The following is a 12899-nucleotide window of genomic DNA, read 5'->3' on the forward strand; positions in this document are numbered from 1 at the left end:
TATTGAAGTGAGAATAAAGCCGGATTATTTATCTTTGAGCAGTTTCGAATAGGCTACCGTAAAATGGGGGTAACTTCGGTCAGCGGGGTAACTTTGGTCGGTCAAATATATTTTTTTAAATGGTCATATTTTCGTACAGCAATATTGTTTTTGGTCATTATTTGGTATCAATTTGTTAAGAAATATATTTGGAAGAAATAATAATCGCTCATGTCCAATTTCCTTGAAATTTAGGAAAAAATCGGGATTTTTGACCAAAAAAAAGCATTTTTTACATTTTTTTTCAGACAAAATAAAAATCGATATTTGCGAGCAAAAATGTGTGCTTGATTAATTTTGCAAAAAGGGGTCAAATGTCACAAATAATAACAACTTGCCCATTTACAGCGAAGATCAATTTTTTTTCTTCGAAAATGCGGGGTAACTTTGGTCAGGTTATTTGCAACCCCTAGAGGGCACCCTTACAAAATTATTTTAAAATCTTTTTCAACTTCAAGGTGTAGAATGGAATCTTAATGTCACGAAAAAGAGATAATTAGAAATGTAATGTGTTTGTTTGGAAGCAGTGGTTTAAAAACTCTGAAAAGTGCCCAAAGTTACCCCATTTTACGGTATACCTCACTCGGCATAGACGGGTTTCCACTGTTCTAAACTTATTCGCCATCGGGCGGCATAACCAACCATGACCCCATGATCCCCGGATGATCCGCGATATCTGTTCTTAAATAAATAGTTTTTTAACGCTGCTTTGTAGGCCTAGGCTATAGGCATATGGGCATACTTTTTCAAATGTTAGGGCCTATATTATTTTTCTAATAATTTATATACAATATCTGCATTTGGCCGGGGTCCCACGCCTGAACTACTCCCGATTCCAGAAAAATACACCAATTAAGTTTGGATTAAAAATAAAAATTAGGGCCCTATCCTGCCCTGGAATCGAACCTGCCGAGAGGATATACGGAAAATCAAAATCGCGTTTATTAGCGCTGTGCAAGAGAGACTACGACTGATTGGGTCGAAGGGTCAAAGGTTATGTGTACAAATCCGAGATTTTTTTACGGGACAGCTGCAGGTCTTGAAAAAGTAGCAATGAAAAGTAGAAGAAAATGTAACTTTTCACGAAGGTATTTTTGTTTTCCTTTGAGGATATGTTGAAGTATATGTTAGTGCACGTATATGACACAAAATAATCATAAAGACACAGTTAATTGCTGCTATGTATTGAGTTTTTATTGAGCGTCCCGGGCCGTGTACTACAACAAGCGAAGTTGCAGAATTTTGAGCCCTTGAAAATGGCGACCGTTAGCAACAGGACGCTACGATCTTGGAAAGCATTTTTCGGAATTCATGGAAATGCAGTAGCATTTGCAGGAGAGAGGAGTGATGAAGTGGAAACAAATCCGTCAAAACCATATTGCTTGTACTTGCAGGGAATTGAAAGTGTCGTTAGGCCGGTAAGTTTAATTAATTATTATTCATATTTAATGATATTTATTGCACTTTTTTTGCAGTTCTTGCTCACTATAAAATTATTAAATTCGTGTACATCGTGGAACATTCAACTACGCTTGTTACTCCGCGACTAATCATGCTAATACATGAGCGTACAGCACTATACTCTACGCGTCCATATTCAATATGGACGCGTAGAGTTATCTAGGTTATCTGCGTACAACAGCCACTCAAAGAGTCTGTTCCTGTGAGTGTTCCACGATGTCGATGTACACAAATTAAGTAATTTTTCTATAGGCCATGATAAATAAATAAATAAATAAATTTCGTTGTTTTACAGTATATAGCGCCTTTTCCGGATCTTAGAGGGATCAAAGCGCTGTAATTTCATGAATGTCCACGATGTCATGGATGTAGGGCAAATGACTCAAGGCAGTTATAAAATTACAAATTTATCAAATTAAACTTTTGCATCAAGATTAAACATGTTTTAAGCTATGCAAAAATATCTTTTAGTTTGTCAAACAAGCTTTATTTTGTTCCAAAATCCATGTTATATCGTGATTTTTGACTGCAATGCAAAATCGGCGATCGCGATGCAAACTCCAAAACTTTCGCATAGCACAAGCACTTCTTCCTTCCTTCCTTATACATGTACGTGCTTAAAACTCTTTTTGGAGTATTTAGGAGGAAGAACTACCAAGTACCAAGTTACCTCAAATGGTTGAGTATCAACGCACAGGCTTTACGTGCACAATTTACCTATAGCTAGATGCACGATCCTGGAACCTAGGATTGATTGCAGATATCAGAACTGGGGTGGTCCCCCTTCTCTTTTCGAATAGCTCTGACACTTAACGTGCACAGGGTTTGACTCTTCCTGTACACGGGACCAACAGCTTTATGTGACTTCCGAATCACGGACGAAGCACATACACTACCTATATCTGCACGTGATGAGCAGTGTATGGGGGCGAGAGGAAATTCTTCAATTAAATTCTGAAATTAAATTACTGAACCTAATTGAAGGATTCCCGACCATATAGGAACTTTTTGGGAGGGAAGAGAATTTTCACCTTAAGGCAAGCCCAAGGCTCAAACCCTCGTCGATCGTATCTCCCGGCCGGCAGCGCAACGACATAACCACTCGGCCATCTCGCTCTCTTGATGTCACTCGTTTTGAATTACACTCACGTATCAAGCATTTTCAAGCGTGTTTGGCAGTTTTTTACTGTGTGACGCAGTTCTGCATTTATTCAAGATAGCGAATTTCACGCAAAATGCGATTGCCGATGTATTTTTCTTAAAAAAATTCCCTCAGTCATTTCACAAATTCCTTGCCATTTCCACTCAACTGTTCATCTGTTTATGTAATGGAATTGATGCTGATTTTATGAAGGTAATGTTTCTTGGCATCTTGCTACTTTGATAATTTTTAAATTGTTTTTTTAAAATACAAAAACTTCCTTGCAGAATATAGGTATCCCAGGCAAACCTTAGTTAACACATTTGCTAGTCAGCGAAATTCGCTGAGACCGGGGCCCAAACACAATTGCATATTTACATAGAAATTTGAATTTTTTTTTTTGAGAATAGGTCGGTGAAGGAAACCTACATAAATATGTTTTCTATACTTCACTTTTTAGACCCAAATATATGATTTTTTATGGTGATAATCAAGTCGCACATGGAATTTCAGAGGGATTTTGATAGCAGTTCCAATTAAAAAAAGCTGCTATCGCCATATGAGACTAAGATCTAGAAACACCCCTAAATGCCATTTTGGGGAATTTTGTTAGCAGAATCTTTTTGATGAAAGTCAATCTTTGACAAGATGTAACTTTGTAATACGGAAAGTGCTATGACAAAAATGTTTTCAGTTTTGGCTTTCTTTACTCAAGGGCTTTAATTTGATATAAAATGATGCAGTTTAATGGCAAATTTGAATTCACCTAGCATACCTACAGAATATCCGTTTTCACTTGTTTTCAAAAAGTTGTTTTTAAACCTCTTGTATTTTACCCCATAATTTCCCTCATTTATCAAAGCCCTGCCCTCCTTCCAATATAACCTTGAAGTGTTTAGCAAATTAAACCTCATACAATTCATTATTTCAGTAAACCTTGATGCAAAAGTAATAATTTAGTCCGGTTATATAGGGTAGGCCTGTTATCGACACAAGATTTCTAATTCGACACTTCGTTGGGGGAAAAAACTGACTATCGACACATGTCGAAAAAAAATGCTGAAAAAGTCGACAGATAAGCTTAAAATTACGCCGATATGAGTTACAATTGCCGACTTCCGGTGTAAACATACTTCCTGGTTCGTTGTACTTATCGTATTCCAACCACTTGAAGTTGTTCTGCCAAAATGGTTTAAATATGTTTAATTTTGGCTTACTTCCATTTCCAGTTCCAGGTTCTCTTAGATTCATAAAGTATCAACTGCTGTTGGATTCCCTGATTTAATTGTTTCATCCTACTTGTTCTCCAAAAGGTCCATCAAATTCAATGTTCTTTTTGATTTTGATGCCATTTTGAGTAGGACTAGGTACGGTACCGGTACTTAAAAATATCAAAACTTTTGACTTATCCTATATGACTGCACGCAAATTACATAATACTGTATAATGGGGGCTTCCCTTCACTGTCAATGCTGTACATTTGTACTATTGAATGCTATGTTTTATACCGGTACATATTTTGCATTAGCTGGCACTTAAAAATCTTCAACAGTTGGTCGCCATTGGTGCCAGGGATTGAAGGTTTATTCGCATGGGAAAAAATCTAGTAGCCAATGCGCCTAAAATGGTTGCACCGTACAGCACTGCTGTACTTATCAATGTTGATATAGTTATCATGCAGTAATAGTTGATTTCATCAAATAAAATTGCTTTTGTGTAAAATGGATCGCCGTGGTGACTAATGATACATTACTTGCTTTTTTGTACAGTAAGTGATTGCAAGTCATTGTCAGTGATGGCCACAGAAAAATGCTGAATTTGAAAACAGACATTTGGCCATAATACTTTTTGACCTACAGGCAAGGAATGGTTGACCCCTCAATCACTTTTAAGGGGGTACTACACCCCTGGCCAATTTTGTGCCTATTTTTTGCATTTTTCTCAAAAATTATAGTATATTGGTGACAAGTAAGATATGTATTATAGGGGCAAGGACTACAACTTCTGTACTGAAAATTCAGCAACTCAAAGTAAGTAGTTATTGATTTATTGATTAAATATTGGTTTTCCCTCATTTTGGACTGTAACTCCACAACTGTTGTCTGTGCTGAAATAAAATTTCCAGAACAGTAGTTGTAGTCCTTGCCCCTATAATATACACATGTCCACAAGTCCAGTTGACCACAAGGCGCTACGATTTTTGAGAAAAATGCAAAAATAGGTACAAAATTGGGCAGGGGTGTAGTACCCCCTTAAACAAAATTTTAATTTTTTGGTATTTTAAAACACATACAGCAAATATAACTGAATAATTGATGTGGTTGGGGAATCAGCTATCACATTCTTTTTGAATTTTGACAATTGACCGCTCCGTTTTTGAAATAAAAGAATTTTACGAAAAGTTCTACCTCATTTTCAGCCTGTTCCACATAGTCAAATATCTATCAATGACAATAGATGCCTCATGCGCTGATGATGACCAGTCGTAAAGATGGTACATGGTTCAAAAGATATCCACAAATAATCTTATTTCCAACAGTTTGAGTGTGTATTTTTGTCAACATGATCAACAGAGAACATTGTACTAGAGTAGCTCGCCCCCTCAACTTTTCCATTTTTGGCTCCAGCGAAGCTAAGGAGTCATCGTCATCGTCATCAGAACCGTAGGGTTACACAATACAGTGTTGGTTTTTATGCTAAGGAATTTTTTGTGCTTGGCTTTAGGTTTTCAAATTGGTTTCTAAGTTTTGCTAAATTATTTTTTCATCGATTGCACTCCCGATAGAGTTGAAATTCAGTTGAGAAAATGTGATTTTTTGTTAAAAAGCCACCATAACGAGTTATTACTTGGTTCCCCAGTGTGCTAGAGATTATTTTGGTCTGTATAATTTAACCTTGCGTGACAATGGCGCAAACCAACGGAAGTTTAACATTAAAATGTCTCAAAGATTTTAGTACTCTCAGGTTCAGATTCAAAAGTTATTTTGACTTTCTTAACTTTTCTTAACTATTTCTTTACAATTTAAATAAAGAAATAGTTAAGGAATATCAAAAAATAGTCATGAAAATTGTCGAATCTTGAATAAATCGGAACAAAATGAATTTCCTAGTGGACTATTTTCCTTGCGCAAGTGCAAATTTTTGCTTTTTCGGCAACGCGGTTATCTCCCAATGATGTAATGCGTAATTATCCAATCAGTGCTGTCCTTAGAAATTAGCCCCAAAATGAACCAATCACAGACATCGTAATGAACAGTCTTTGGCAGTGGAACAAGTCAACAAACAACCAAGATGTCTGCCCCACATGAATACACATGACAGATGTCGCCAAGAAATTGCACTACGATAAGTCGTAAACATGGTTAAAACAAATGAAATTAAATATGTCAAAGGACAGATTGTTACTCTATTTGGTAAAAATATCCCAAAGAGAGATCGCAAGGTGTCTGGGAGACTAGGAGTAGGAGCAGTACTACCTCTACGATCGATGCAACTTTCAAAGTCGGAAACCACTCATCAGTCATCAGCCATCTTCTTCTTCTTCTTCTTCTTGGATATTCCTCCTTTCAATAGGAGCACCTCCGAAACTCCGGAGTAAAGTTTGAGGGAGTTCACAAAACACTCCCGGTATTCACAACAATAGTATAAACAGTAATTTAAATATAACACACAAAAAAGTCACATAAACGCACTATACGACATCAAATTCACTAATTCATTAATTCATGTGGCGGCAGCCGGCAAGCCCACGTCGCGACAAAACAATGATGCAGAGAAACGGGTGTGGAAATCAGAGGACTGGAGATGTAGGCCTACACACAGTACGATGTAATTCCCAATGTTTGGCCTGGCAATCCCTATTGCAGTATAGTGTGGTACAACACCTGGTGCACTTTTTCAATTTTTCGGGTAATATTTCTACCTCATAGGCGAAGCAATTAGAGCAACAACGGTAATCATCAGAGTCAGTATCAAGATCAGTGGTATCAGGCTGTAAGGTGCTGGCAGAAGAGCCCCTGGGGGTAAAGCCACAAGCTCCGCTGGGAGGCGATGATGTTGGACTCGGTAACAATGTCTGTTCGAGATGCAGAGAGAGTCGTTGAGGTTTCAAGGTTGGAGGGGTGGGTAGCAATCGTCTCCGTCGGATGGAACTCCCTGACGGGGATCTGTTTTCAGTTGTGCTACTGGCGTTTCAGCTCGGGATAATGCGGTAGTAGGTGTAGGCTCTTGTGTATGCCTACTTAAATTTGAACCTGTCGGATTGTCCGTTGCAGAATCAATAACTGATGTTGTACACATTCACTCCAACAGGGCGTTGGATTGGATCACTCGGAGGTTTATGCCTATTTTTACAAGAGCTGCTCCGTTTTGTGATAGCCACTTCTGCGCCTCTGCTTGTCCCTTTTCCGAGTTGAAGGAGATTTATGTTTTGTTTCTTTGTCAAACCGGGATTGGCAGCACTTATTGAGGCACGCTGATCAATATTCGTCCGTTGTATTTTAGGTCTTATTTCACGGTCTGTCTGCCTCAATCGCGCCCTTGTTGTGCTACTCGCGGCGGTTTAGTCTCTGTTCTAGTGGCGGAAATTTGACTTTGGTCCACACTACATCCAAGTATATCTTTCCACTGGTCTGTTTTAAGGTCCAGACGGGTTCCAAAGTAAATTCAATGTCAAGGGCATGTAATTATACTCCTGATAGTTGCTGTCCAAGTCCAGGGAAAATGGGCATATCATCCATAATTTTCCTGGTAAAAAGGAAATTTTCAGCAGCTAACTCGACACACGTCTACTCCCAAACCATGCACTCATGGACTACATAGCACTGGTACATCATGGGTACATGTACGTAAACCCGGGACGTAAACATGGTAAAGTCATAGTATTACTACTAGCCACTGAGTGAATTCAATCACCAAACCAAACATCCTTTTTCAACTGGCTTTTCAAAAAAAAAAAAAAAAAGATAATTACGATGGCCCAAATATTTTCTCAAACATAAAAATAATGCCCAAAGACAAGTAATAATAATATAATATTGAATAAATTATGCCCACATAATACGCAACGCTATCTGTCTGTCAGTTTACTCCAGAACTCTAGTTTCAATTAGCCTCAAACATCATGGCCCTGTTCCTTCCTCACTAGGGCCCTGAATGCCATACGTCACGTAAAAAACGGGCACCGTGAAGTCACGTCACGGTGATGACGCCAGTGTGAGTACCTCGGCTAGTTTCGAATTTGTACATTCTTACGCATTCCATGCTAGAGTGCTTTGCTATCGTTTTTCAGGCAGACAGCAGTGCAATTTTTGCAGTTTGCACTGGAGGTTCATTCTGTTAATGTTGAAATTTGGATGAAAGTTATTTCGATGAGTCAACTGCATCTTTTGAGCAAGATTTGCCTTATTTTGCAAGAGTGAAATGTAATTTTAGCAACATTTTTGATGCAATCGCCTGTTGTGATCGGCTGTGTTTACTTCTGAACTTCCATTATTACACGGTGTCATTCTTCAGCAAATCCGACTAGATTTTGAATGCAATGTAGAATGTGAAGCTATCGGTGAGCAAATTCTTATTTTTTCGGAGACTAGGGGTCGCGTGTTCCTCAAACTTGGTGGGTGGGTGCATCTTGACCCGAGACAGAACAAGTTTGTTTTGGCAAGTGGGTCAAGGTCACCCGAGGTCATTTGAGGTCAAATTAGTAAAATTGTCATGGCAAGCATTAGAAACTTGGTGGGTACAGTCAACATTTAGAGCCAAATTTTTGGAAGGTCATTTCGGTCTCCAGAGGTCATCTGAGGTCAAATAAGAAAAAACTGTCCTATGGGCATGAAACTTGGTAGGTACAGTCAACATTTAGAGCCAAATTTTTAGAAGGTCATTTTAGGGTCACCAGAGGTCACACGAGGTCAAATTAGTAAAAACTTTTGGGCGGGCATGAAATTTGGTGGGTACAGTCAATATATAGAGCCAAATTTTTGGAAGGTCATTTCGGGGGTCATCTGAGGTCAAATTAATCAAAAGTGTTGGACGGGATGGCAGGTACAGTCAATATTTGAGTCATATTTTTGGAAGGTCATTTTGGGGTCACCAGGGGTCATCTGAGGTCAAATGAGTAAAAAGTGTTGGATGGGCATGAAACTTGGTGGGTATAGTCAACATTTAAAGGCAAATTTTGGAAAGTCATTTCGGGGTCCCCAGAGGTCATCTGAGGTCAAATTAGTAAAAACTGTTGTATGGGCATGAACATTGGTGGATACAGTCAACATTTATAGCCAAATTTTGGAAAGGTCATTTCAGGGTCACCAGGGGTCATCTTGAGGTCAAATAAGTAAAAACTGTCAATGGGTGTGAAGCTAGGTGGGTATCGTCAACATTTGTGAGTCAAATTTTTGGAAAGACATTTGGGGGTCAACAGGGGTCATCTGAGGTCAATGTAGTAAAAACTCTTGGACAGGCATGAAACTTGGTGGGTAAGTCAACATTTAGAGCCAACTTTAGGGTCACCTGTGGTCATCCAGTATCTGAGGTCAAATTAGTAAAAACTGTCATATGGCCATGAAACTTGGTGGGTACAGTCAACATTTTAGAGCCAATTTTTGAAAGGTCATTTTGGGGTCAACAAGGGTCATCTAAAGTCAAATGAGTAAAAGCAACGGTCGGACAGGCATGAAACTTGGTGGGTACAATCAATATTTAGAGCCAACTTTTGGAAGGTCATTTTGAGGTCACCAGAGGTCATCTGAGGTCAAATTAGTAAAAACTGTCATATGGGCTTATAAATAGGTGGATACAGCCAACATTTATAGCCAAAATTTTGGGAAGGTCATATCTGGGTCACCAGGGGTCATCTGAGGTCAAATTAGTCAGAACTGTCTGATGGGCTTTAAACTTGGTGGGTACAGTCAACATTTGGAGTCAAATTTTTGGAAAGTCATTTTGGGGTCACCAGGGGTCATCTGAGGTCAAATTAGTAAAAACTGTCGGATGGGCATGAAACTTGTTAGGTATAGTCACTTTTTAGAGTCAAATTTTGGGAATGTCATTTCAGAGTCACCAGGGTCATCTGAGGTCAAATTAGTATTAACTGTCATGAAACTTGGTGGTACAGTCGCCATTTCCACCCGCTTCGATCCATGTCGCTAATTCCTAAATTGATTGATGTATCATTGTATGCTCTGCAAATGAGATAGCTACCAACCTACCAGATGTACCTGTTGGGGGAATGTGATCTGTCACATACTCAAATGATTTCACTTGTTGCCCATGCGACTCCAAGAACAATTACTTTCACTGTCACCAAAAAGCGCAGAGCCACAGCGCCATTGGTGCTCTTGTTATGTAGTTGCAATCATAGACATAGAGGGCTCACTGTTATCATTTCATGTTTGACTGCAGGGGTGACAGACATGAGCATGAGATGATGAAAGTGTTTTCATTCGATTTGACACAATTGATAGGGGTGCAGGACTACAACTACTGCACTGGAAATTTTATTTCAGCACAGACAACAGTTTTGGAGTTATAGTCAAAAATTAGGGAAAACCAATATTTGATCAATAAATCAATAACTACTTGTCTTGAGTTGCTGAATTTTCAGTGCAGTAGTTTCCTTGCCCCTATAATATACATATCTTACTTGTCACCAATGGGCTATAATTTTTCAGAAAAATGCAAAAATAGGCTCAAAATTGGCCAGGGGTGTAAGTGCCCCTTTAAAGATGGGTCATTGTGTAATTAGGTGACAAACTTGACTACCGGTACCACCCTTATAAAATTTAGTGAAATTATTGTAAAAATAATTGCGTCTTCTGGTGACAGCTGACTCAAAATATGTGACATGATCAAGAGGAATGAGTCACATGTCGACCCTGGTCGAAAATGAGTTTTACATAGGTTCCTAAGGGAGTGTTCATTAATACTTTGGTAGGGGGGGCTGGTCTAACTCAAATTTTTCGCACGAAAACTTTTTTGACCCCCCCTCGATGGACCGCTAAACTTTTTTTACCCCCCTCTTTTGACAGACAAAGCTTTTTTGACCCCCCCCCCATTATCGTATGACAAACATTATACTTAATAATGCTGTTTCCAGTGGTGTGGTATCTGGATCACTATGTCATTGAGGGAGGCAAGTGTTTGAAACATTCCCGGTGGGACAATTGCGCATGAAATACAAGCACAAGGAAATTTTCATTTTATAGGGCCTACTTAATTTAGATTTGTCCCAAATCAGGGTGTTTATCTGATTTTACAGGGATAAATGAAATAAAGGATTTATTTGGAGGTTCATATGCACATCAGCATAAAATTTGGATCCGTGGCTATTATGATAGTACAAATGCGCGCGAGCCGCACAAAAAATTTGGCCATATTGAAGCTTGAATGGTCAAATATTGTTAAAATTGGAACTAATTTATGCAAAAAGTTAAAATGGTCAAATACTGTATGAGATTAATTTGGTCACGCAAATGTACACAGGTCAGTTTTGGCCCCCAAAGGGCAAAGACCGTGGCACCTGGGCCTGTGCCCACTCTGTCTTATGGTACTAAACACAGCCAAAAAAGAAAGTATCCAGTTGTTCCATCCCCATTTAATCAGATTCTGATGAGTTTATGGCAAGTAATTTATATAATAATTTTCTATACACTCTCCTTCGAAGATTGATACCAAATTTGATATCAAAAGTTTAATCATCGTGAGCATAGAAACATTTGTGCAATTTAAAAATGACATAGGGAATTTTATCACGTAGCAGAGCTAGCGTGAGTGCCAAGAATTACGCCGCCTGAATAGGCCGGCAGGTTAAAGGTTTGCCCCTGCATGTCAAAATGCAAATCAAATACCCCCCTTTCAATTGTGCGCAGGCAAGTGTACAATGATTCCTGTACGGGCGTGCTTCAGGCCACATAATAAGCTGATACCATGCATTGATTTTTGCGTGGTCAAATCGTAATTTGTCATTTTTAAAATTGCACGAATTTCCAAACAACGGCTCCTTTGCTCATGATGATTCAACTTTTGATATCAAATTTGGTATCAATCTTCGCAGGAAAGTGTATAGAAAATTATTATATAAATTAGTTTGCCATAAACTGATCCGAATCTGATTAAATGGGGATGGAACTACTGGAGACTTTCTTTTTTGGCTGTGTTTATCTACCCATGGGCCTATGTGTACAAAATAATTAATTTGCAATGAGAAATAGTAAACTATTTATTTGCAATATTTTCTTGATTTAGTTGTATTTTGATCAGATTGATACATAGTCATGTTTGTAGCCTACTTTGAAGAGATATAAAATTCTATGATAAAAAGTGCTAGTATTTCTTAGACAACCCAGATGTTGCTGATCATCTTTAATGTTATATTAATTAATAGATATGTGTACACTAAGTGCCATCATTTTTTTTAAAGAAAAGCACTGAAAACCAAAACTTGCCCATGTTAAAAGTGATATAGAGGGTCTCAATGCGCGTGAAGCGCCAAACTTTTTGCCCCCGCCCCCCCTTTCCTGCCACCTAAAACTTTTTGGTCCCCCCCCCCTCTTTTAAGGTCCAAAACTTTTTGGCCCCCCTCCCTTTTACCAGCCCCCCCACCAAAGTATTTCTGAACACTCCCTAAAGAAGATATTTAGAGCTTGCAGAAACTGAAAACCCCATGTTGATACACTTTCCTTTGCAAAGTTACATCAATTTATCAATCACTGAAAACAACGGTAAAACAAAAGAATTTGAACACTTTCTTTGCCAATATCTCAAAATCAATATTAGCGACATGTGACCCATTTATCTTGATCGTGTCACATATTATATTCACATGCCCAACCCCATTATGGTCTTATCCCCTTGGGCTTCTAAAGAGCCAAAGCTTCTGTCAGGGTGACAAGGTTGGTAAAAATTCTTACAATTATAAGAAAGATTTTTTTAAAGGGCTTCCCATTTGCATTGTGGCAGCACACAGGACTGTCAAACAACTTAGTTTAGGGGATGCCCAAGGGAGCAGGGCATAATATAGCTGGTATCACATTGCAAAATGCTCCACATTATAAGAAAATTGCTACACAATTACATGGTATTTTACATGTAAAAGTCACAATGGCTATACAAATTTGGAAATTTGTTAATTTTTGCTACACAAATTGCTTATAAGACATGGTCTCAGATTTGAAGCAGGTTTCACTGCCAAAGTGTGTAAAAATTCACCCCAGAGTGAAAATAGCCATGTTAGATTTCTAAGGTGTCTTTTCTAGGGTAAAAT

At 38.5% G+C, this 12899-nt stretch overlaps 1 protein-coding gene across 1 annotated transcript in view; it reads left to right on the forward strand.

The window, feature by feature from the left end:
- Positions 1-965: 965 nt before the first annotated feature.
- Positions 966-12899, forward strand: part of LOC140144672 (nephrocystin-4-like) — a 158523-nt gene continuing 146589 nt past the window's right edge. Inside the window, exon 1 of the mRNA XM_072166479.1 lies at positions 966-1457. Coding sequence (XP_072022580.1) covers positions 1296-1457 — 162 coding nt within the window. The 5' untranslated portion in view covers positions 966-1295. The remainder of the gene's footprint in view (positions 1458-12899) is intronic.

Source organism: Amphiura filiformis, unplaced genomic scaffold (genome assembly GCF_039555335.1).
Source record: "Amphiura filiformis unplaced genomic scaffold, Afil_fr2py scaffold_71, whole genome shotgun sequence".
Taxonomy (NCBI): Eukaryota; Metazoa; Echinodermata; class Ophiuroidea; order Amphilepidida; family Amphiuridae; genus Amphiura; species Amphiura filiformis.